This window comes from Culex pipiens, chromosome 3, assembly GCF_016801865.2.
Source record: "Culex pipiens pallens isolate TS chromosome 3, TS_CPP_V2, whole genome shotgun sequence".
In the NCBI taxonomy this organism is placed as follows: domain Eukaryota; kingdom Metazoa; phylum Arthropoda; class Insecta; order Diptera; family Culicidae; genus Culex; species Culex pipiens.
In genome coordinates this window covers 9,654,331-9,681,510 of record NC_068939.1, presented here as the reverse complement: position 1 = coordinate 9,681,510, position 27,180 = coordinate 9,654,331, and the positions used below count along the sequence as shown (strand labels likewise).

Sequence of the window (27,180 nt, the reverse complement as noted above, 5' to 3'; positions counted from 1 at the left end):
AACACTTAAGTGCTTATAACTTTTGATAGGGTTGTCAGATCTTCAATTTCTTGGACGCATTGGACAGGTCTTTTGATGACCTATCCAACGACAATTCGCATGAGAGATCCGGACAACGTTTTCATCAAAATATCTGAGATCCGACCTCCAAAAAGTGCATAAATAACACTTAAGTGCTTATAACTTTTGATAGGGTTGTCAGATCTTCAATGTCTTGGACGCGTTAGAAAGGTCTTTCAAATACCTTTCTAAAAATGTATAGCATGACGGGGTTTCTTACAAAAACCACCCTTTTTACAATCTTCCGGACTTTAGTCAAAATCGTTTTTTTAGCATAACTTTTGAAGTACTTAACTAAACTTCATAATTTTCAATAGGGACTTATGGGACCCCAAGACGGATCGAATGAGACCAAAACGGTCCAAATCGGTTTAGCCAGTCTCAAGATAATCGAGTGCATATTTTTTGGTGCACAGACCCACATCCCTACACACACACACACACACACACACACACACACACACACACACACACACACACACACACACACACACACACACACACACACACACACACACACACACACACACACACACACACACACACACACACACACACACACACACACACACACACACACACAGACATTTGCTCAGAATTTGATTCTGAGTCGATATGTATACGTGAAGGTGGGTCTAGGAGGTCAAATTAAGAAGTTCGTTTTTCGAGTGATTTTATAGCCTTTCCTCAGTAAAGTGAGGAAGGCAAAAAGCTAAAAAAATCATATTAATTTGTTAATTGAACAGTGTTATTGTTTTTTTTTCTTAATTGTTCTCATCAATACCTACAAATTTGCTGATGACTATAATCGATCGAAAAATTTCTTATCTCATTTTTGTAGTAAAGCTTGCCAAAACACCAAGAAAATGAAGCAAATTTACTTTTTTGGTCATAAGTCAAAACATTCATATAACAAAAGTGGAACTTTATGTCTTGTTATACAATTAAAAAAAAAAGATTAGGATTATTAGCAGTTTGGTTTTTTTTTGCATCGGCAGCCAAAACTGAACAATATTTCAGTAAAATTAAAGTTTCAAAAGAATGCATTGGATTGTACTCTACCACTTGCCGGGATAATTTCAATTTTGCTAACAGTGGAAATTTTCTTGAAAATATATTAAAAATAAATTGAAAAGTTTGTTACTTTAAACCAGTGCGCAGAGGTTTGGCCTAGTTTGACAGCTACCTTGTCCCAAGTTTTTATGTGGGAGAGAAAAGGAGGCGAATACTTTATGAAAATCAAACCTGTCAAAATTCCTAGCCTCAAAATTATGTCGCGAGTTGCTTTTCTCCTCTATTACATTTAACTATCAAAATATTTACAATAAAGCCATTGTTAAAACTAGTTTACCAAAATGATTAAACTTCATTGATTTATTAAAAAAGCTTCGTGTCTGTTCATGTCTGTTCATGTCTGTTAGTCTGAGCATGTTGCTAATAAATTGAAGAATAGATTCGCAACAATTATGCTAATTTTTTGATTACATTTGCACTACTCAAACAAATTTGTTTCTACAGCTGGCTAAGCAATTCTCCAAATTCAAACAGGAAACAAAGAACAATCCCCACAACTAGTACATAACTTTTCCATTACTTGGCCAGCAGTACTAGCAGTGATTAACTCTGTGTTACAACCCGAGCCAAATTCGACTCCAGTGACCGCACAGAAGAGCCTTTTCGGAAACCCCCCTATTCAAAATCCATTGAATTATGCTCATTTCCAATCTCGTTAGTCCAAAAACCCTAGATCCACTTAAAATTTTTGCAGACCAACATCAACAGCAGCCAGTTTTAGCCGCAGTGACTGCAGCAGTCTGGGGCTGTCCAAATGACCCCCTCTTCCACCACAAATTTCCCCCTTTATTCTGGGACCAACAAAACTACCCCTCACACCATGTAGTAGTAGGGGCCCTTGGTTGACCGCCGCTTTGTGGGGACAGGCCAAAAACTGCAGCGCAGTTCGCCAACCAACTCCGGGGTTTTGGGCGAAATTGTGTTACACAGCATCAGCCAACCGTACCGCAAAGCAATCAGGCTGGACAGTGTCCCTCCACGGAGAGGATCGCCGCTGCGCAGTTTGGCAAAGTGACGTAAATGATTACAAATTAATTATATTTTTAAGTTTTTTTAAAACAATTTCAATTTGTTGAAACTTGAAATTATTCTATTTATGGGAGTATGTTCCCACCTAAAAGTGTGACTTGCGTTATTTTGCTATGTAAAGGAATACATATTTTTGAATGCAGCGATTTCCCAAAAAAAAACAAAGGAAAAGTGGTAAAATTAATGTAAATTTCCATCCACTGTGCTGATCCGGCATATGTTAGTCCGAGTAAGTCCTTGAGTGTCCAAAAGTGCTCAGTCAGCCAAACTTTTGCCGAACTAATTTTACATTTCCAATGCACTCGAGTTAAATCCATTTTCGAAGCTTCGAATCAACGTGGTGGACGAGGGGTGGTAGAAATCAATCAAATTTCGTTACAGCGGCAGTCCCGTAAGCGAACACGTATTCTAATCTACGAGGGTGTGTTTAACCTCGCTCTAAAATACACACACACACACCACTTTCATTAAACTAATTGAAAAGTGCCAACGGTGGCAGTTCGTTGGAAAACTTTCCCCTTGATGTTCAGGTCCACGCATCCAATTGAAAATATCAGAAACTGTGAGGTGGGCTGGAAAATTAGGCTGCAGGCGATGACGATGCTTCCGGGAAAACGATGCCACACTGATAACTTGCTCGAAATTGAAGTTGCAGGCTTCAAACGACAGTTGATTACATTAGTGCTGCTGCAGTTGCCCAGGCTGATTTACGTGATTGACGCAATGTTTGATGTTTGCGAAAATATGTAGTCGAGGAAAAACAGTTTTCATTCGTGGAATGCGTTCACACCGATAATGTGATTGAAATAGAGTGCTGCGATGGGAAACAATGGAATTATTTTAGTTTAATTGAAGGAGTTAAAATTGAATATCAGCATTCAGTTTAATATTTGATTTCTAGAGTTTTTTTTAAATTAGGTCCTATAAACAAATGTAAACATTGAGTATATCCCGCTTACTCCGATGGACCTTATCAAAACTAAAGTCGAGATTTGTTCGGTTAATGACAATCAATGCAATTAACAGCATTCTAAAAGCTTCCCAGCATTTTTTATAGAAGGTTTCACAAAGATATGATATTATCTACATATTCAAAATACCACGAGAATCATATGAAAATTCAACTTTCAGCTTACCAATTTCTACTTGTTTAACTCTCAGATGACTAGTTGTCCTGTAAGATTGTTTGACAATTTTGAAAAAAAATCTCCGAATCACTTCTTAGATAATACAAAGTTTTGATTAAATCATGACTGGGCAATAAAGGGTTAAAAGCGCCAGAGCAATGGATTTTGTTTTCGTTTGCTCTGACGCTTTTTAACTCTTTATTGCTCAATTTTGTTTTCGACTTTTTTTTAAATTTTTCTCGCGTTCAGGGGGTCATTTTACACGGATAGAAATCCTGTTAGCCAATCCGGTAACACTGTTTTTAAATTCGTAATCATTGAAATGTTTTCGAAATCGTCAACATTTTTTTCCGATTCCGCACAACAGTGTTGTCGATAATGATTTCATTTAATTGAGATTTTTTTTGATGATTACCGGATATGCTTACAAGATTTTTGATCTGCAAAAAACTTTTTTTTTCTTGTTTGATATTTAGTATTTTAATTTAGATAAGTCAGACATCAGAGTTTGTGTTTGATTCGGAAAGTACTTGGCTTGTTCTCCAACTTTTTTATCATTTACCTTTGCCTATTTAGTTTTTTCATGTTTCTACAGTCATTTTTTTTAATTTTTTACATGTTTCTCACATTTTCTACTATAGAATGCAACCATTATCATTTAAATATTTCAAAAAAAGTGTAGAGGCATAGTCTTAGACAATACACAAATTAGTGCATACTTATGTTTGCTTAAAATAAATAAAATTTTATTTAAAAAAACACAGCCAAAGTTTACCCCAGAAAAAAATTAAACATAGGCAAAATCACATAAAACAAGTAATTTCAAGAGACTCGTGTTAACATTTTTTACTATTTCTCAAGACTACGGCAACCAACATCTTTCTAAATAATTTAATACAACTTTTCAAGTAATTGCTCATGTTTCAAATAATGAAAAACTTGCAAAAAAATAAAATAACAGGAAATAGAATAACTTGTTTCGAGGGACTATATAATTCTTGTGAATATTCTTGAGTAAAATCTCATATAACTATTTGAAGAACTGCTTAAGTTTAAAATAATGGAAAAACTAAATAAATTATTGCTGATACGAGAACACAGATTTTTATCTCAGTCATTTTATGAACTACTAATTTTTGGACTCACAAAAATGAAACAAAACAAATATTTTGAAATATTTTTTTATTTGGTTTGGCTTTGGTTTTTTTTCATTTTCTCAGTTTCGACCATTTGTCCTTATGACCTTAATGATTTCGATCTATTTGAATTCAACCTTTTGTCCTTTCGACTATATGTCTGATAACATTGTCTATTAATCTTTTCTCTCACATCACGCCTCCAATAAGAATTTTGGCTACTGCTTCGAGTCGATTTATTAATTTCGTCGATCGTTAATTTTAAATTTTAAATCATAAAATATTTCCAAGAAGCTTTGTTGATCATCCAGCAAATTGCTGAAATGCAGCCTCCTTCAGTTGAAATTAAAGAAAATTTAATTTTATTAGTGTCATCAAATTACCCCTCATTTTTTAGCAAGCGATATTGCTAAAAAGATTAAATTTTAAATTTAAAGAGGTGAATCTGTTGTGAAATTTTCTATTCTTTTCTGTAAAAATAATTTCGAAATTTAAAAATCAAGCTCGACGTTTGAAACTTTTCAAAACAAGTGATTTTAGTCCTATAAAAAGTTACTCTTGATTCTTAAAAAAATCCTATTAATATTTAGAGAAAAGAGAAGAAAATTCCACAAAAGTTTCACTTTTTAACTATGAAAATCGAACCAACAGTTTTCAAGATATCGCGAGTTGAACAATGAGGGTTAATTAGATGAGACTGAGAAAATTAATTTTTCACAAAAAATTTACTTTTGGAGGTTGCATCCCAACAAAATATACAAAAATGTAGGATTACTATTCGAAAATATTGTTTGCAAGACGAATGCTCCTTTATAAAGTATTTTCAAGTTGCAAAAAAACTTAAAATTTTTAGAACGAAATTCAATTTATTTTCAAATTTGAATTTGATTTTGCAGCTCAACATGATTTTGGCGAAAAATTACATTAATTTAAAAAAATAATATTTTTGATTTTGCACTATCCTGAGCTTTAGGGCAAACACATTTTTAAGTTTTAAAATTAATCTAAAATTTAAAAAAGACTAAAAAATTCAACTTTCAGTGATAAAAAGTCGAATATAAAATCGGACAGTCCCAATCATGCCAAGCTCCAACTTTGCCGAAGACCAAAGCGATCACAAAATCTTTTTCACGATACAGATTTTTTTTATTCACGTTTCCATTTCTTTTGACCAAAAACTACAAAACTGTATGGAGACTTTTATGGGAAAACTTATGATACAAAAAGCCCAAGTAGCACTCATAACTTGTCGTCTGTTGAATAAAAGTTAGACAGCTGTTTTGGATCAACATACGAGAAAAAATTTCAACGTTAGTTAAATAACAGTTTGTTTCACTACTTGTTTACCTGACTTATGTAACTTTGAGATTTGTGCCACACAAGTGTTACAACACAGTCAACTTCACTCTTTTCCAACTTTAACACACAACATAGGGAATATTTTCACATGTTTGGGAGGGTAAGCACTTGCTCCTAACTCCATCCAATTTGCTGATTTTCACTATTTAAACAATTTATTTTGGAACACTTTTGATAGAAACTTGCTTGCTCACTTCCTATTGAGCTATTTATCACTTTATTTCACTTGAAAACACTTTTTATGAGCTGTAATTGAACGTCAAAGTGCTGATATGCCAAGATGCTGTTCCCGCATCTGCAGTGTTTACTCGAAAACAGTTTGTTGAATAAAAACAATATTGCACTGTTTGTTTCACTGCTTATCTAACATTGTCATGTGACGGCATCTGCTGAAAAATGGGCGCGGCCAACCATTCTATAAATAACCTTAGGTTTTCTCGCTTTGTTACACAAATGTTATCGGAGAATAGATTATATGACTGATGCTCAACATACATATTCAACTTGACATTGCGTGTTGTTAGGTGGTGTAAATTTGTACATGAGGAATTTAGAGTTTCAATAATGTTTATTTATTGAAGATTGCAATAGTTTTGATTGTTGACTGATTAATTTGTGAACATATCGCTGGTAAAAGCTATAAAAAATATCAGCTTATTGAGTTTATGATAGAGAAAACAACAAATCAAAACCATACTGATTTTCAATATTACTCCGTGGTACGGTAATCGAAATGACAGTTGAAACGGTGTGTTATAACAAAGTTATATAGTGGAGTTATAAAAACTGACTTGAAACAAACTTATATAACTTCAATTTCAATGACAGCCTTCGTTGGAGTTAAGTTCTTTGGCTATCAAAACAGACAGCAGCCTTCTTATTGACGCTTGGGCCAGCTTGTTTACTATGAAGCCCCGTGGAGAGATGTGGAAGCGCGCCTGGACCTGCCGTGGAGATAACAACAAATCGTCGAAGTCATCGGATCGAATCTTGGGAAAGAGAAGTTCACCAAACAGGAAAATCTAAAAGTTCGTCATGCAGGGAATTTCCCACTAATCACAAGCGCGCCATGATTGTTTTTTCTTTTTTTTTTTTTAATTTCAATTTCAAATTATTTTAAATAAATCTTGCAGAAACAAGCGTACTTTTTTTATTAGCTTCGTCGTTGATTGAAATTCTAATAAGAAACGTTTGTTTACATGTAAGTTAGTCGACGGTTAGACAGCTGTTTTCAATCTAACTTACCTTTCCAGTGTGCGCTTTGATTTGACAGCACAGCCGTAAACCACGCCCCCTTTTTTCGTCGAAACTCTTGTTAGATAGCACAGTGTTGTCAAATACATTTGTACAACTTACTCTGATAACTTGCATCTTTTTTGGCAAGTTATACAACAGAAAAAAGTGCGCTTTTTCCAGTTCACAGGAGTTGTAGAACAAGTTGTGGTAACGAGGGGGATTGGTTATACAACCAGTTAGGAAATACGTTTATCTGACAAAGTGTGTTGCTTGGGAGGCTGACAAATCTGAAAATAAAAAAATAAATTTAAAATATGAAAAAAAATAACCAAAAACTAGAGAATAACTCTCATATGAAAACGGAATATTCAGATCTTTACGTATTATTTGTTCAAATAGAGGTAGAAAATATCTCAACCGTTTTAAAAATAATGTAAACATACGTAAAATTAAATGTTTTAAATTAAAAAAGAGTCATATTTTGATAGAATTTGGAGATACTCATATATTCTGTTTTTTTTTTTCAATCAGGTTGACAGAAAGAACAGAACATGCTTTAACTCTAACTATCCCGTTGTATAAATTAAGCAATCCCCAATCCAATTCAACTGTTCAATTCAAAATACAGCACCGAACATGCTGGCAGCAAAACTTCCACATTATTCAAATATATTCCAAAACCAGCAAACAAACCATCGATACCACACGCTCTCAAACATTTTCCAAGCCTCAAATTGATTTCAAAATTCAGCCACAAATCATGTGCTGCTCTCGACTCAACGCTCGGACGACTTTTTTTTGTGCACTGCTCATTTTACCCCCCAACCAACAAATCTACCAACCCCTGGAAACCACCCACCTGCGGACGCGTCAATTTGTGATAGTTTTTCACCGCAAAATAAAATCGCTGATTGTCAGTCGTTCTCGATTCAACAGAACAGAGCGAGCGAGGAAAAAAAATCAACTTCGGGAAAACGCTTTCCATTTGCTGTGGTTAGCAAAAGTGACAACAGCTTTCGATTCAAACATGGTGTGCGATTCGAGTTTTTTTTTTTTTTTGAGGTTTTTCAACTCGACAAAAAGGTGTGTACACGCTAAACTCAAACTAGCGGAAATGCCCGAGTTGACGATCACGTGGAATATGGACAACTTTTCAGCACAGCTGGAAACGGTATTTTTTTTGTTTTTAGTTTTTCGCTACAAGGACTATTGTTTACGTTTGGCTAAATACAATTCTGACGCATTTCATAGTCAACTTATCGAAACACAGCTTAGGTTGAGAGGCTTCCAGCTACCACAGTTGGTGGATTCACGACTAACATTCGAGTGTGGCCTATGACTTTTTTTCCGATTGGAAAGTTCCTTCCACTAACAACTAAATTCTGCAGCAATAGGAATGCTTTTCGAAAGTGGGGAAAATAAAACCATTTTACATGAGCGATTTCGAGGGGCTGATTATTTTCCCTTGGTTTGCAGTTTTGGGTGGAGTATTGCCGTTTTCGAAGCACGGTGGTTTGCGCCACCGAGGTGGATGCTGCTGATGAAGCTCAATTCGAGTAGCATAAACATAGTCACGGTACACACTTACAGGCACAATCACCATTCGTACCGGGCGATAGAAATGGCAAAGAGTGGCTACGAATTGCATTGTAGTGGAAGCCATTTGAGCATAAAATCATGTTTATTTCACTACACACTAGAACAGTTACGGATCGAATGCAGTTTGTGGAACAATTGAAAAATAAGTGGGAGAAATCGAACCAGTTGTTGTTTGGAGGTAAATTACGGAGGGAGTCTGGAAAAATACACAATCGGATATAATTTAAATCTTTATTTGTCATGAAACAAACATGCAAGATATGATTATCAATTCAGAAAAAATGCGTTTTAAATTGTTTTCAGTTAATTTGACTTCTATTTTCGTTAAAAAAATTAAGTTTTTTGAAAAAAAATATTTAATTTTAATATTTATATGATTTTTCGGACCAATTTTGAAGGGGTGATGACAAAAACTTTGAAAAATATTTGCAACGGCCCAATTACAAAGACCAAAATTTCAACCAATCTTACTTTGCAGTTTGAAATTGAGTTTATTATGATCTTAAAATATTTGACAACAACTTTTTTGCTTTCCTCACTGAGGACAGGCTATAAAATCACTTGATATTTTTCTAAATAAGCCTCCTAGATAAACCTTCACATATACATATCGAGTCAAAATCAAATTCTGATCAAATTTTGTCTTTGTGTTTTGGACATGATTTTTTATCACTAGATTTTCCTGACATTGTCTAAACGGATTTCCATTCCATTCGGTCCGGATTAGGGTCCCATAAGTACTTACTAGACTTACTTGTTTTTATATGGATTTTTTGAAATGATTCGATCAAATCAGAATAAATTTATTTCAGCCTCACAGCACTGCCTGATTGCGCCCATTTTTGTATTTTTTTTTTTAACTAAATGAAGATTCAAAGGAAAACCAGTTTATTTTAACATGTTTTAAAAAAAATCGTCAAAACTGCAATAACTCAAAAAATTTAGTGATGACCTATACTTTTTGGGTACCAAATTTACGTAATTGAAAGATGCAAATTATTTTGCGTCCAAGACAGCTAAAAAAGGCACGGAGTTATATTTTTTTTGAAAAATGAGGTTGTTGAGAAAATTGACATAAATGACCGTTTTTGGGACCACCCTAGCAATAAAAACAACAAAAAAAACTAACTTAATCCACCTATGTGGTTGATGCCTTCCTCACTTTTTACCAAAAATGGGTAATATGAGTGGTTTGGACACACATTTCAGCTTTTTTTAGATCCAGAAAAAAAAACACAGATATAACTTATGTGGTCATAACTCGAGACAGGGTTGCCAGATCTTCAATGTTTTGGACTCTTTGGAAAGGCCTTTCAATTGCCTAACCAACGATGGGTCGGATGATGGATCCGGACATAGTTTACATACATTTAAGTGAGATCCGGCTTCAAAAAAGTACATAAATATCACTTAAGTGGTCATAACTCGAGACAGGGTTGCCAGATCTTCAATGTTTTGGACTCATTGGAAAGGCCTTTCAATTACCTAACCAACGATGGGTTGGATGATGGATCCGGTTATAGTTTACATACATTTAAGTGAGATCCGGCTTCAAAAAAGTACATAAATATCACTTAAGTGGTCATAACTCGAGACAGGGTTGCCAGATCTTCAATGTTTTGGACTCATTGGAAAGGCCTTTCAATTACCTAACCAACGATGGGTCGGATGATGGATCCGGACATCGTTTACATGCATATAATTGAGATCCAGATATTTGTGAAAACACATTTTTATACATAACTTTTGAACTACTTATCGAAACTTCAAACAATTCAATAGCGATGTATGGGACCCTAACCCAAGTCGAATGCAACTGGTTCGATCAAAATCGGTTCAGCCAGTGCTGAGAAAACTCAGTGAGAATTTTGGTCACATACATACATACACACACATACACACACACATACACACACACATACACACACACATACACACACACAGACATTTGTTCAGTTTTCGATTCTGAGTCGATATGTATACATGAAGGTGGGTCTAGGAGCTTTTAATAAAAAGTTTATTTTCAGAGCAGGATTATAGCCTCACAATCCAGAGGTCGCCGGTTCGAATCCCGCGGCGGGCGCTCTAAAATTCTTTGTGTAAATATGGGTATTCGGCGCCGTCGCTCCGTGCCATACTTTCATACACTTAGGAGCCCAGGGCGGCGAAGTCCTTGTAGATAAAAAGGAAGACACTAGTGGTTGGTACTAGCAATGGTGGCCGACAGCTATAAAGTCAACTTCGTTTTTTTTATTATAGCCTTACCTCAGTGAGGTAGGCAAAACGGGTCTAATTATGTTGGCCAAGGAACCCCTACAAAAAAAATGTTTATTTTGCTCACCACCTTTTTTAAAGAAAGGTATCTAAATATTTTTTCTAGGTGTTGCTTTTTTTTCGCATGAACATATCATTTAAAAATTAATTCAGATTTGCCTCCTTTCCTGCGTGTGTCTTTATTTAAAATCAGTTATTCGATTATTTAAAAACTAGATTTGTTTTTTTTTTAAGAACAGTATTTTTTATTTATCAAAAGCGATCGTTTTTTAGATTTATTTTTTAAGAGGACAGTCTCATTTCTTTACATTTTATCATTGTTAATTTGAACGTTCTTGAAAATGTTAAAAAGATTTATAAAATTATTTTTTCGAACTTAGCATTGTTTCGATCAAGAAAAGTTTTTAGTTTTTAGAAACATGTTTTTTTTTCTTCTATTTCTTGAAGCCCTTTGTCATTTTATTCGTTCAAACCTGATAAGTTCTTGAAAATAATTTGTATTTGTTTTTCTTTTTTTTAACGTTGAGATTCAGAGTAGGGTTTTGCTGAATGCTCAATTGAATGTACAGCCATAACAGTTGTACTTTTATATGTAAAATAATACCCAACGTTTTTTTATCTTTAAACGGTAGAATTTAAAAAAAAAACTGTTAAAAATACCTCAATTTTCAATGACATTGAACATAAGTCTGTTAAAAAACTGGGTTTAGAAAAATATTTCTGTGGACATTGAATTCTCTCAACACCTTAACATAAAGTACAAAAATGGCTCTAAAAATTGCCTTTTAAAGATAGAGCTTTGCCTCCTTCAGCAAAGTTGTTCAAAATGATGGCCCTATAATTTTTTAGAAGTTCTGGAGGCGCTTTTTCATCGTCCAGCAAAAAAAAAATAGAGGGCAAAAATTTTTTTTCCTAAAACTTCTAAATTTGAATGAAAATTTAAGTGCAATCAGCTAAAATCACTTCAGAATGCATTCCCCAGCGGTTAGAATCATTTTTACCATGTTTGGGTTAATTTGAAACATTTCGATGTTTATTATCGCAACAATTTTTTTTACGCTAAAATTTTCAGTTTTCGTCAAATCTTACATTTTTGAAAACTAATGATTGCAAAACAACTGTATTTATGTAAAATGCATTTTAAAATACTTTTTTCATGTAAATGTTGAAACATTGGCTTGTTATTTCAATATTTATATTATTTTATTTTTTTGCCTCCATCTCGACCCCGGCCAGAGCCGAGGGACAAAACTTTGAAAAATATTTGCATCGGCCTTATTCATTTGACAATTTAAAAAAACTTTAGAATTTTTTTTTATTTCAAAATTGTTTGTATGACAATTAGTAAGAAAAAAACCACATTAAATCTGCCTTTGAAATATATTTTTAACCAAATCCATTTTTTTTTCTTCCATTCACAGAGGACCCGAAATGCTGATTGCGTTCCACTCGAGCCCATTCTCGGCCCCACTGCAGTCGGGTCAGTCCAACCGGGGCTTCGAGCTGGACGTGGACATTCTGTTTGCGGACTCGGACTCGCACGACTTTGCCCAGGGCCACAAGTGCGAGTTTCACATCAATGCATCTAGTCCAGGTGAGTTTGGAAATCACACCTTTGTATCTGCCGTTATCATTGGAAGAAACTACAAAATTTCCGAGTCTCCACAATCGATGCCATTTCGAAATCATCAATTTTTCAAACCCCACTTGCCATTTTTATCACCTGACCAATTTTTGCCGAGTTCAAAATCGAGATTCGGACAAAAAAAAACTACCCGGGCCCGGGAAATCGACACCATTGTTCGTCCAAGGGGAAAAACACACACACACACACACGCTCCTGGCGAACCGGATGATGTTGGATTAAAATTTGCAAACCAATTTAAAATTCATAGCAATTTGGCCGGGCCGTGCTTTCCACTCTCTGTCTCGCTCGCTCTGTGCAACATTGTTTAGATACCGGCGCGGTCGTTCGGTGTATTCGAAATTTCTACGCTTTTGCATGTTTTTCTGGAGAGGCAACCCATGGCACGGGAAATTCGACGGCTTTCATTTGGGGGCAAATATTTAAAACCGTAATCCAGTCCGGATTGGCGCGAACGAGATTTGACGACCGGTTTTGGAGGTGTTTGTGTGTTCTGGAATGACTAGAAGTGCAAATATGAATAAAACAGTTTCCAACAAACAGAAGAAAAGCACAATTTTCAAAAATTGTTCACATGGAATGATACCAACTATTTGTTTATGAATTTTGTAAAACCGATGATAATTTTGTGATTAAGTACTGCAGCTGTTGAAAAAGATGTATTTCTGTACCAAGCTAACGCAATGTAATATAAATTTCTCCATAATTGATAACATATATTCTAAGAAATACTACCCTAAAATCCAATCAACCAGAAATGTGATTTGGCATATCAGTCCATTAAAAAATCCTTATCAGCTTACATTTGTCACACAATTATTTTACTGCGAATTCGATAGTATTTATAAGTGTTAAGTCTATGCCACTGCAATTCTAGGCAACCGCAACATAGGTCATCATTGTGGCCCTGTTGGTTATCCGTCAAATCAAACCAAAATTCGTTAGTATTTATAAAGGTAGGTCAGATAAGTCGAAAATATATTAAATCGGTTTTCAAATGAATCCAATATATTTCTTGAAGATTTAAGATTCTAAGAAAACGAGAATTATAAATAATCAGAATTTTATCACTTTTTTTTTGTCAGTATAGCCGAAATTTATAATCGATTCTAACTAATTTTAACTCAGTGGATTGTGCTATCTTGACACAAGTCTTATTGAATAAATAAATACGAGTGGCAGGCAAAAGGAAATATGTAAAAATAAGATTCCGCAAATTCCGCATAAATAATGTCAAGATTATTCAGGTAAACTCCAAAAAACCGCTGAAATTATAGGAAACAGAAAAACATTAGATTAAAATATTATTTTTAAATAATTATTTTTGTTACATGAAGTCGATCAATTGAATTATTTTATGAGCGTTTAACGGTGCACATCAACCAAGGCTTTTGCATCTAGATTTTTCTTACAAACATTTTGGTATTTTAAAACTACTGGAACCATCGGTATAATTTTTCATTCATCCCCTAAAGAACTGTCTACAAAATGATTTTCAACAAAGTTTGACTTTTTTAACAGGATTTTTGCAGGATTGGGTCCGTAAGTTTGACAAGCTGTACCCGAGCAGACGGAAATAACTTGGGAATAACATTTTTTGATATTTGAAAATACTAGGCTAATAACATTTTATGTTATTTATAACAAGATTTGTTATTCGCCGTTATGATTTTTTTGTTATTGGATTGTTATTGTAATAACAGACTAATAATATTTTGAGTTATTCTTCGAACAAATCTTTGTTATTATTTTTTGTTATTTTAACAACTAATCCGATCATAACAATAACGGTTGGAGGTATTCTTCCATAACAAAAAATGTTATTCCCAAATTGTTTTGGCTCTCAACCAATATCAGACCAATAACAAATTTTGTTATGATAACATAAACTGTTATTAACACCCTAAAGGCCATGCCTCCTTAGAAACCAAATTTTAAAATGTAAAAAATCATATCTCCGGTTCGTTTCATCCAATTTTGATGAAACTTTCAGGGCAGGTCCAGTTTTTAGTCTAGTTTCGAATGACTTTTGAGTTGGGCCCGAATTTCGGATTGTTCCGGATTAATCGCAGATTCCCTTGGGGTACCTTCGTTTTGGCCAGTGGGGTCACTTTATGGTTACTCAATATTTTTCTTCTACAGTATGCAGTTTTAGTGTAAAAAACTGAAGTATTATCAAAAACAAATCCCCCAATGTGTTAACGACATATAATGACCCCTTCAGGTAGCCCCGGGACCTCCGGAACCGGTTCCGTAGTACAACCGTGGGGGACAAAATCTAGAAGTCACGGAAATATGCCATGCGACATGTCAAAAAATATCTACTGGCTCTGGGAAGTTGCTTGCTTTCCTCCAAAAGACTGTCCGAGGCCATCCGGACACTTTGGCCACCTGGAACCGGTGAACCCGGAACATGGTCCATGGTAGAAAAATGTTATATGTTATTTCCATAGTTCGACATGTCAAAAAATATCTTCTGACTCTGAGAGGTTGATTGCTACCTCTCAAAAGACTGTCCAAGGACATCCGGACACTTTGGCCACCTGGAACCGGTGAATCCGGAACATGGTCCATGGTAGAAAAATGTTATCTGTGATTCCCATAGTCCGACATGTCAAAAAATATCTACTGGCTCTGGGAAGTTGCTTGCTTTCCCCCAAAAGACTGTCCGAGGCCATCCGGACACTTTGGCCACCTGGAACCGGTGAATCCGGAACATGGTCCATGGTAGAAAAATGTTATCTGTGATTCCCATAGTCCGACATGTCAAAAAATATCTACTGGCTCTTGGAAGTTGCTTACTTTCCCCCAAAAGACTGTGCGAGGCCATCCGGACACTTTGGCCACCTGGAACCGGTGAATCCGGAACATGGTCCATGGTAGAAAAATGTTATATGTTATTTCCATAGTTCGACATGTCAAAAAATATCTTCTGACTCTAAGAGATTGATTGCTACTTCTCAAAAGACTGTCCGAGGATATCCGGAGACATTGGTCACCTGGAACCGGTGAATCCGGAACATGGTCCATGGTAGAAAAATGTTATCTGTGATTCCCATAGTCCGACATGTCAAAAAATATCTACTGGCTCTGGGAAGTTGCTTACTTTCCCCCAAAAGAATGTCCGAGGCCATCCGGACACATTGGCCACCTGGAACCGGTGAATCCGGAACATGGTCCATGGTAGAAAAATGTTATCTGTGATTCCCATAGTCCGACATGTCAAAAAATATCTTCTGGCTCTGGGAAGTTGCTTACTTTCCCCCAAAAGACTGTGCGAGGCCATCCGGACACTTTGGCCACCTGGAACCGGTGAATCCGGAACATGGTCCATGGTAGAAAAATGTTATATGTTATTTCCATAGTTCGACATGTCAAAAAATATCTTCTGACTCTAAGAGATTGATTGCTACTTCTCAAAAGACTGTCCGAGGATATCCGGACACATTGGTCACCTGGAACCGGTGAATCCGGAACATGGTCCATGGTAGAAAAATGTTATCTGTGATTCCCATAGTCCTACATGTCAAAAAATATCTACTGGCTCTGGGAAGTTGCTTACTTTCCCCCAAAAGACTGTCCGAGGCCATCCGGACACTTTGGCCACCTGGAACCGGTGAATCCGGAACATGGTCCATGGTAGAAAAATGTTATATGTTATTTCCATAGTTCGACATGTCAAAAAATATCTTCTGACTCTAAGAGATTGATTGCTACTTCTCAAAAGACTGTCCGAGGATATCCGGACACATTGGTCACCTGGAACCGGTGAATCCGGAACATGGTCCATGGTAGAAAAATGTTATCTGTGATTTCCATAGTTCGACATGTCAAAAAATATCTACTGGTTCTGGAAAGTTGATTGCTACCCCTCAAAAGACTGTCCGAGGCCATCCGGATACTTTGGCCACCTGGAACCGGTGAATCCGGAACATGGTCCATGGTAGAAAAATGTTATCTGTTTTTTCCATAGTTCGACATGTCAAAAAATATTTACTGGCTCTGGGAAGTTGCTTGCTACCCCTCAAAAGACTGTCCAAGGTCATCCGGACACTTTTGCCTCCTGGAACCGGTGAATCTGGAACATATACATATTCTACCTAGAGCCAGTAGATATTTTTTGACATTTCGAACGATGGGAATCACAGATAAAATTTTTCTACCATGGACCATGTTCCGGGTTCACCGGTTTCAGGTGGCCAAAGTGTTCGGATGACCTCGGACAGTCTTTTGGGGAAAAACAAGCAACTTCCCAGAGCCAGTAGATATTTTTTGACATGTCGGACTATGGAAATAACATATAACATTTTTCTACCATGGACCATGTTCCGGATTCACCGGTTCCAGGTGGCCAAAGTGTCCGGATGGCCTCGCACAGTCTTTTGGGGGAAAGTAAGCAACTTCCAAGAGCCAGTAGATATTTTTTGACATGTCGGACTATGGGAATCACAGATAACATTTTTCTACCATGGACCATGTTCCGGATTCACCGGTTCCAGGTGGCCAAAGTGTCCGGATGTCCTTGGACAGTCTTTTGAGAGGTAGCAATCAACCTCTCAGAGTCAGAAGATATTTTTTGACATGTCGATCTATGGAAACAACATATAACATTTTTCTACCATGGACCATGTTCCGGATTCACCGGTTCCAGGTGGCCAAAGTGTCCGGATGGCCTCGGACAGTCTTTTGGGGGAAAGCAAGCAACTTCCCAGAGCCAGTAGATATTTTTTGACATGTCGGACTATGGAAATAACATATAACATTTTTCTACCATGGACCATGTTCCGGATTCACCGGTTCCAGGTGGCCAAAGTGTCCGGATGTCCTTGGACAGTCTTTTGAGAGGTAGCAATCAACCTCTCAGAGTCAGAAGATATTTTTTGACATGTCGATCTATGGAAACAACATATAACATTTTTCTACCATGGACCATGTTCCGGGTTCACCGGTTCCAGGTGGCCAAAGTGTCCGGATGGCCTCGGACAGTCTTTTGGGGGAAAGCAAGCAACTTCCCAGAGCCAGTAGATATTTTTTGACATGTCGAACTATGGAAATAAAATATAACATTTTTCTACCATGGACCATGTTCCGGGTTCACCGGTTCCAGGTGGCCAAAGTGTCCGGATGGTCTCGGACAGTCTTTTGGGGGAAAGCAAGCAACTTCCCAGAGCCAGTAGATATTTTTTGACATGTCGGACTATGGGAATCACAGATAACATTTTTCTACCATGGACCATGTTCCGGATTCACCGGTTCCAGGTGGCCAAAGTGTCCGGATGTCCTTGGACAGTCTTTTGAGAGGTAGCAATCAACCTCTCAGAGTCAGAAGATATTTTTTGACATGTCGAACTATGGAAATAACATATAACATTTTTCTACCATGGACCATGTTCCGGATTCACCGGTTCCAGGTGGCCAAAGTGTCCGGATGGCCTCGGACAGTCTTTTGAGGGGTAGCAATCAACTTTCCAGAGCCAGTAGATATTTTTTGACATGTCGCATGGCATATTTCCGTGACTTCTAGATTTTGTCCCCCACGGTTGTACTACGGAACCGGTTCCGGAGGTCCCGGGGCTACCTGAAGGGGTCATTATATGTCGTTAACACATTGGGGGATTTGTTTTTGATAATACTTCAGTTTTTTACACTAAAACTGCATACTGTAGAAGAAAAATATTGAGTAACCATAAAGTGACCCCACTGGCCAAAACGAAGGTACCCCAAGGGAATCTGCGATTAATCCGGAACAATCCGAAATTCGGGCCCAACTCAAAAGTCATTCGAAACTAGACTAAAAAATGGACCTGCCCTGAAAGTTTCATCAAAATTGGATGAAACGAACCGGAGATATGATTTTTTACATTTTAAAATTTTGTTTCTAAGGAGGCATGGCCTTTAGGGTGTTAAACTCTTATGCAAAAATGGATTTTTGCAAGAATATTCAATAACACTTTTTGTTATTTTAACAGTATTTGTTATTGAAATGGCATGAATTTTGTTATGCCCGGGTACAGCTACTTCCTTGGTTGCTGTTACCCTTAAATATTCCCGAGCACACGGAAATAAAACTAAGGGATAACATCTTTCGATATTTTAAAATACTAGTCCAATAACATTTTATGTTATTTATAACAAGATTTATTATTCGATGTTATGAATTTTTTGTTATTGGATTGTTGTTGTAATAACAGACAAATAACAATTTTAGTTATTCTTCGAACAAATCTTTGTTATTTTTTTTTAATTATTTCAACAACTAATCCAATCATCCCAATAACAGTTGGAGGTATTCTTCCATAACAAAAAATGTTATTCCAAAGTTGTATTGGCTTGCAACCAATATCAGACCAATAACAAATTTTGTTATGATAACATAAACTGTTATTAAACCCTTATGCAAATATGGATTTTTCAAGAAGATTCCATAACACTTTCTGTTTTTTTAACAGTATTTGTTATTGAAATGGCATGAATTTTGTTATTATCGTCTGCCCGGGTTCTTTTCTCCGAAACATTTGTGTTCACTATTATCAGCATCTTGAGTTTATTTCGATACCCTTTGTTCTGACAGTTTACGGTTGACAGATTGATTGTTACTGAGTTTCTGGTTCCTGACAACCCTGTAGCGAATAAAGTGTTATCTTCATGCTTTTTTGAGGCCGGATCTCATTAATTTTAATGATATTTATACTTTTGCCTTCCTTTTTAGTAAGGCTATAATCCTGCTCTAGAAATGAACTTTTCACATCAAGCTCGTATACCCACCTTCACGTATACCTATACTCAGAATCGTATACTCAGAATCGAAAACTGATCAAACTTCTGTTTGTCTCTCTGTGTTTGGTGTCTGTGTGTTACCAAAATTGTCACTCAGTTTTCTCAGCACTGGCTGAACCATTCTAGACCAAATTGGTCGCATTTGACTCAGTGTAGGGTCCCATAGATCGAGTTTCAATAAAATTTAAGTTTCGATAAGAAGTTCAAATGTGTTTTCGCAAATATCCGAATGTTAGATAAATGACCTGAAATCGTACCAAATATCACCATGTTATATTTTGTTACCTATAATCAAAAGACCTTTCCAACGTTCGAAGATCTGGCAACACTGTCTTAAGTTATGACCACTTAAGTGATATTTATGTACTCTTATGAAGCCGGATCTCATTTATCTGTACGAAAACTATGCCCGGATCCGTCATCCGACCTACCGTTGAGTTGGTAATCGAAAGACCTTCCATATGACTCCAAAACAATGAAGATCTGGCAACCGTGTTTAAGGTTATGACCACTTAAGTGATATTAAATTTCTTTTCTTGAGGTTGGATCTCACTTAAATGAAGTGTCTAAAAGTTTGAAGATCTGGCAACCCTGTCTCATGTAATGACCACTTAGTGATATTTGTGCACTTTTTTATTCCGAATTTATGAAAATTAGATTAAATTGTGTCCAAACCCACCATTTCACACATTGTTAATAAAGAGTGAGAAAGGCATAAACCACATAGGTGGATCAAGTTAGTTTTTTTTTATATGAAGTTGATCAATTGAATCATTTTATGAGCCGTTGTATATTTTTTCAGCTCCAAAAAAGTTTCACGTTGAAAAAAAAATTATTGTCATTGAAACATTTGTGTTCACCAAAATCAGCACCTTGGGAATATTTTGTCACCCTTTGTTCTGACAGTTTAACCCATTCCGGCCTGAATTATTATAAAAATATGTTTCTAATTGATCATGGGAAAATGATATTCATTACCATACGAAATTTAAAGGCTAGTTTTGGAAATTTTGATTTGTGGGTCATATATAACCCATCAGGTCTGAAAGGGTTAAGGTTGACAGATTGATTGTTATTGATTTTTAAGGGAACCTGTCAACCTAACCAATGTAGCAAATGTTTAATTTTCAAGCTCCATGCCTGTTTAAAATAATGTTTATGATATTAATACTTTTTTAAAGTCAAATTATTAAAGGCAGAATCCTTAATATGACCTATTTGTATGGATCAAACTGGTTCTGATTTGAAAAAGTTTTTTGATGATAGAATGGGTCAAAACACATGAAAAATTGTCAATAAAATCATCAATTGTCAAACTTTTTTTTTTTGCTCGGTACAATCAAGGTAAAATATCAGTTTGTTTCTTGTCCCTTGATTCATTTTTAATTTTAGCTTTAAGATTATCTTTTCCAAAGATAACCAATTGACTGCTCAGTCACATCAGTTTGTTGATTTACTTGACTATGGAACATTCAGTTTGTGACCTTGTGGAATCATTCCGGTAGGTTTGAAAATTTGTGTAGATTTTTCTTCAGTTTGATTTATTATTTCTTTTTATTGGCTTCTATGTGATAACTAGCCAGGACAGACCCAAGGTATTGGCACTGGAAAAGTTACGAACAGTTAATCCCATGATGTTTAACAATGCCGAACGACACTGTAGACTGGTGCTGTTTCTCGAAATGATCCTGTTGGTGCTGTTTGTCTTCTGGGTCACACGAAACAGGGTGTGAATTAAACACATTTACTTATGTAATTTTTCATTTTATTTTAGAAAGAATTTATCCGATATTTTTTCATATTTTTTCTTGACAAAATTGTTGCTTGTGATTTACTTTTGAAGTTATTTTTACAGCTTATGTCGAAACATCAAGCATTTTTTACTACGTAATTTAACTACATCTTGATTGAGTGGCTTCCAACAGTCTACTGAAGAATATTTATTCACTGCAAAGTTGAACGAAATCGAGCTATCTTATCTTATCAGTTTTGCTGCTCTAGAGTTCCTGGAAGAGACTATGCAGCTTATCGGTAGAAAATATGGATTGCTTCAAGATAATTTCTGGGTCGCAGAACTGAAATTGAAATTTTATCAGTCACGAATTGAGTGCTGTGCAAACAGTTGCCATATAAATTTTAACTATCATACTCAGTACGTTGTATCCACAAAAAAAAAAATATTTTTGCTGGTAATTTACATTTGACTGCAAAACAATTCTTCACAAAACGAAGTCTGCCCCGCATCCGGCTGATCCCAACCGGAAATCGTCCAGTCTAGACGGTGAACCTTTTTTTCACAACCCTATTTTCCTCCCCCATGTCTCGTTCCAGATGAGGTACTGTACTCGCGCCGGGGTCGCATGGGTCACCTGCTGAGCCCGCGGCACACGCTCCCGCCGAACACCACGTGCACGTACTACTTCCACGGCATCCCGTCCGACCTGGTGTGGATCGCGTTCACCAACTACCACCTGCAGATTCTGCAGCAAACGGGCAGCGGCGACAACGGAACGAGTATCAAGGTGAGTTTTGCGGTTTGTAGATTTTTTTTGGGGAAGGGACTAACTAAGTGTTTCTTGATGTAGTCCGAGTCCGCCCATCCGTGGATAACGCGACTTCGAATATGGGACAGCGCGGGGACGTACGTCCCGATCAAGACGACGTCGCCTTCGTCGATCATAACGACGGCCTCGTCCTCGTCGTCTTCGGCGGCGCAGTCTTCACAGTCGTCCAATGCGGCGACCGGGGTAACGCAGCCGGTCTTTGCCGGAACCAGTACTACCGCGCTGTATCAGCAGTTGATGAACCGCACCGTTGGGACGTACTACGGCACGATCAATCAGCACGGGAAGAACCTGAAGATCAACGTGGACAACGTGTGGAACCCGGTCGATCAGTACATCTACGGACCGACGGTCAACAGCATCTTCAACCAACCGCACCCGCAGCCCCAGCCCCATCCGGTGTCCGGTGGCATGGGCTCGGAGAAGGGACTGGTGTTTGGAGGATCGATAGGACTGCAGGAGAAGATGCCCAAGTACTCGTCCGGTGGCAGTGGGAAGGGCAAGGACGGATCGCGCCACGGCAAGGACAACGAGGTGGTCAAGGAGTCGTCCGGACGCAGGGATAAATCTTCCCGGAGTAACGAGCGCCGCCGGATGGTGGCCGAGTTCTACGACAACGACGCACCCAAGCTGTGCGATCACGTCTCGCTGGAGAGTAACAACCACCGGATGCGGCCGTGTACGCCGCTGGAGAGCTACGTCAGCACTGGGAGTGATTTGGTAAGTTGTTACAGAGCTTTTGGAATTTGAATCCAAACTTAATCGGTGATTGTTTATAGAAAATCGAGTTCCACACGATGACGGGAACTTCGCTGTTTCCGTCCAGCTTCGGCATCAAGTACGAGTTTGTCGATACGGAACTTGGCGGTGAGCCGTACTTGGGGCAGAAGGGTGAGGACGTTCCGCTGCTCTGTTCGAGGGTGTTCCGGAAGCGAAAGGGAGAGTTTCAATCGCCACGGAATGTGTTCCTGCATGGGCGGGGAGGAGCGAGTAACATAACCTGCTTGTACCGGTTTGAGGCTTCAGTTGGGGAGAGGGTAAGGTTTTTGGATCATGGATCGGGTGATAGCACTAATGGTTGATTTACGCAGGTACGCATCGATTTGTTCAACGTTTCCTTTGGAGATTCTGCCACGTGTACGACCGAGTCCGATGGTCATACGGGTCGGGCAAAGTGTACACCGTCGGAAGCAGATCCGGACGGTCGAGTTGGAGAGCTTCGACTGTTTGACGTGCCGTACAAGGACGTCAAGATTCCGTTGGGTTGTTTCTGCGACAACACAACCAGCTCGTACAATTCCCCTCTAACGTTCGTCTCGAACTCACGCACGATGGAATTGACGTTTACTGTGACACGGTTGAACATTTCGGAGGACTTTGCCGAGGTGTACTTCCACGCGGCGTATGACTTTATTAAGGTGCCGGAGTGTAAGAAGCGGTTGAAGTTGCGAGGATCCGGCGGAGAAGATGAGGTCAACTATCCGTTGAAGTCACACGAGGCTAGCTGTGATGGGTTGCCGTGGTACATTGAAGCTCAACAGCAGGATCGCAGCTTGTTCGTGCGGACTTGGGGTGGTTTCCTGTCGTTGGATCCTACCCAGGATGAGTTCAGCAAGTGCAACACTAGAAATCGACTGCTAGTTTACAGCGGCAAGCCGCTGAAGGTGGTTCGGGTGATCTGTCCGTCGTCTTCGTCCAGCAGGTCTTCGGCGCTGCACATCTTCTCCGAGGACTGGCTGAGCTCGCAGCCGTTCCTGAGCATGGACAGGTAAGTTCGCCGGGTCATCTCCCCCCTCCAAACGATCTGATCTGATCTGTTCCTAGTCCCAGCAGACCGGTCAGCATGGTGCTGGAGCCGATCCACAAGGAGCCGGGCAGCATCGCGTTCTCGTGGCTGGAGATCCAGCGCACCAAGGCGTCGCTGATCCAGCAGCTGGACATGCAGACCAACTTCACTGCCAACGATACGCTCGTCGAGTTCGGACTGTACCCGCGGGAAACCGAGTGCGAGCACCGCTGCCCGGAGCTAGACGCCTGCATCGGGAAGGTGCTGTGGTGTGACGGTAAGATCGGCTTTCTATGCAAGTTTGCGTGCAAGATAGAGCTTTGCATGCAAGATCGTTTTTGAAACAAAATGGTAAACATTGTTTTGATATCTAGGTCGTCCCAACTGCCCGTCCGGGTACGACGAGAGCGAACAGGAGTGCGGCAGCCGGCTGATGGAGCTTCCCGGGGGGATCTTCGCCGCGTTTGGCTGCCTGGCGGCAGCCCTGTCCGCTTGCCTGATCTTCTGCGTACTAGCGATGGTCAAGAAGCGCCGAAAGTCCAACGAGAAGCTCAAGACGGCGCCCGCCTCGTTCAACGGAACTCTCTCCAAGAAGGACTACAAGAAGGAGCCCCTCTTCTTTGACCCGGACTCTTGACACGGGCTTCAACCGGTCGAGTACATCCACGTCGACCGGGAGACGACCGTGTGACATGTTGTCTACGTCGACATGGACGACCTAGCGTACTGCTAGAGACAGCCAAACAAGCCGGGACGCGACACACAGGTGAGCAGCTCACCCTCGATAGAGTCACTTGGTCCAAGTGATTAGCATTAAATCTATATATGATATATTTCAAAAAAGGACGTTAGGAACGTGACGGCGGCCACAAGGACAAACTGCCCAACTTGGCGCAAATTATTGCGCAATTTAAAACGGAAAGTCACTAGTCAAAACCAAAACATGTTTAAAGTAAAAAAAAAATCTGAAACCTTTCAAAATACCAAGTGGAACTTGACGAAAACACAAAAGTATTATATAGAGATCTTTTTAAGCATTTGTAAGATTTTTATTCTACAAAAATCTTGTGATTCAAAACGTCTTAGTTTTCTATTACGACTATATTTTTAAAATCGGGCCCGATCGGCTGCACAGAGATTTACTGCACACTTACACACGTACACAAATTACACTACGACACACAAAAAAAAGAACTCTCTCTCTCTCTGAAACCGTCTATCGGGGTAAAACCGTGTAGTTAAATGTAGACTCGCTATTTAAAATGAACGAAAATGAACTCGATTGCATCTTAAAGCAAACACGTGTGAGTAAAAGTGAGAATGAGAAAACTAGCCAAATATTTTTTTAAAGGTAAAACTTAAACAATGTGAACAAAAGCGTTACTTCTTACTGAAAAAAAAAAAAAAACAAGAAACGGAGAAATGAGAAACTAACTAAACTACCATCTAGAGCAGAGAACAATTAAACATAACAACAAAGACAAATTTCTTCTATATCGTAAGCTGTTACCGAAACAATTACACAAAAACACACTCTCACAGAATGATGAGCTCTGGAAAGCGCACTCGTTTAGGAAAAAAAAAGTCTTCGTTTTTCCGTTAGCCAAAAATGTTACCCACTGAACTCTTGGTTCGTGTTACCTGTAGTATCGACGCCGTGTGCTGGGGTGGTTCCTTCAAAACATCTTTTTTTTTTAATTTTATTATTACTATGTTTTTTATTTATATTACTTTTTTCGATCTTGTTAATTCTTCAAACATTGTTTTTATTTTATTTAAAAATAACTTATATTAAAATGCTCAAATTTCATCATCGACATGTTTTAACATCTAGAGTTTTTTTTGAAAGGGTCCTATACACGAAGAAAAAAGAGTTCCTAGAATCGTGAACATGCGTTCATGAAAATGGGAACCACGAAAAAAGTGTTCAAATCCCATGGTACGTTTTTCAAAAACGTATCATGAAATTTGAACACTTTGTGCCATGTTTCCATTTTCATGAACGCATATTCACGATTTTGGTAACACTTTTTTCTGCGTGTTAGCTTTTGTTTTTTATATGTTTATATTGTACGATCAGTTCCTAGCTGGACTCGGTCGTTGGAAACGACCGTCGGCTCAACGACCGACGAAATAGGCGGCGGGCCTGATGCGGGCATAAAAATGTCAAAATCTCTCCCCCCCCTCACTTCGTATCACCATCCAGCTGCAGCTTTGTTGACAAACAAACGGAACACGCGGTCGCATGATGGCGGCATCGAGCCAGAATTAGGGGTGATCATGTCATTAAAAATGAAAGTTTTTTCAAGAAAAAGAAATATTTTTCCGACCGAATGAAAAAAATGCGAGCGTGTTCAAACAATTATTCCTGATGTCGGAGAATTAATTTTTCTATAAATTGAACTTTTCCACTCCAACTGGGAACCCCTAGGTCTATCCACGACCGTTTCCAATGACCGTGAGAAGATGCCAGAAAATCCAGCTTCGAGCTAAATCCACAATAATATCTTTAAAAAAAAACTTTAGATATTTTTTTTTCTAAAAAGAAAGTATTTTTCATAATTTTGATGACACAATTTCGTTCAATCAACCCAGCACATCATTCCAAACACAAATCCTCACTGTAAATAGCATTGTATTGTACAACAAAGTGTAAATACTAGTAACCTAGTAAATCAAATTGGACGTGTGACGGTTGCATACGTCCAGGGGAAACAAAAGTCCTTCACCTTACATATAAATATAGTTCACTAGCCTTCACCAATACAACAACAACAACAAAAACTGAGGCGAACACCATCGTCGGAAAGGAATTAAATAACACACACATAAACACATTCACATACAGCTCTAGGGAATAAAGTGAAAGAAAAACAAAAACAACCCGATTTATGTGGTGTCACACGTACGCAAACAAACAAAAACACACAAAAACACTACCAAATCAAAAGAGTGTGAAACGAAAATGAAAGATCTGAGCCGAACGATAGAGCGACCGAATTAAAAATGGAATATTTTTCTATTGCTATTGAGAGGACGAACTTGTGAGTGGAGGGAGAAGCCCCGGGGAAAAATAGCTATTTTTCACACAGACAGTCGGAGAAGGAAAGAAAAAAACCTTTGGCAGGCACAGCGAACCGAAAAGACTTAATAAAGTAAGCAGCTGCATGATACGAAAGGCAATAAAAAAAAAGAGTCAAAATTTATGGCTTGAAATATAGTCGTTTCGATTGTCACCAGGGAGAGAAGCCAGCATCCGCCAATTTCCTCCAAACTATCACGCAAGAAAAAGTAACAGAGCAGAAAAAATACCGAATAAATTAGAAGGCACGCAGACAAAGAGAACTCACTAAATAATTGAAAGTAAACATTAAAGAAAAAAAAAACAATGAAGAAAAAACATACTGCACAGATTCTTTCCAGGCACAAAAAAAAAACACTCAGATGAACAAAGTTATTAAAATGATATAATTGAAACAATTGATATCGCGATAATGGCAGAAGAAAAAAAGCA

At 38.0% G+C, this 27,180-nt stretch overlaps 1 protein-coding gene and 1 long non-coding RNA gene across 3 annotated transcripts in view; both read left to right on the top strand.

The window, feature by feature from the left end:
* LOC120426842 (uncharacterized) overlaps positions 1 to 27,055 on the top strand; it is a 261,336-nt gene extending 234,281 nt beyond the window's left edge. Inside the window, exons 10-16 of one of the 2 annotated variants that reach the window (XM_052709398.1) lie at positions 12,316 to 12,488; positions 21,648 to 21,838; positions 21,902 to 22,600; positions 22,660 to 22,917; positions 22,972 to 23,648; positions 23,714 to 23,943; positions 24,041 to 27,055. In XM_052709398.1, coding sequence (XP_052565358.1) covers positions 12,316 to 12,488; positions 21,648 to 21,838; positions 21,902 to 22,600; positions 22,660 to 22,917; positions 22,972 to 23,648; positions 23,714 to 23,943; positions 24,041 to 24,303 — 2,491 coding nt within the window. In that variant the 3' untranslated portion in view covers positions 24,304 to 27,055. Of the gene's footprint in view, positions 1 to 12,315; positions 12,489 to 21,647; positions 21,839 to 21,901; positions 22,601 to 22,659; positions 22,918 to 22,971; positions 23,649 to 23,704; positions 23,944 to 24,040 lie in introns of both variants that reach the window. The other variant, XM_039591632.2, reaches the window with a different exon arrangement.
* LOC128093264 (uncharacterized) lies at positions 20,738 to 21,084 on the top strand. The gene is made up of 2 exons (XR_008212358.1): positions 20,738 to 20,817; positions 20,896 to 21,084. It is a non-coding gene; the product is annotated as an uncharacterized LOC128093264 (long non-coding RNA).
* Positions 27,056 to 27,180: the final 125 nt, after the last annotated feature.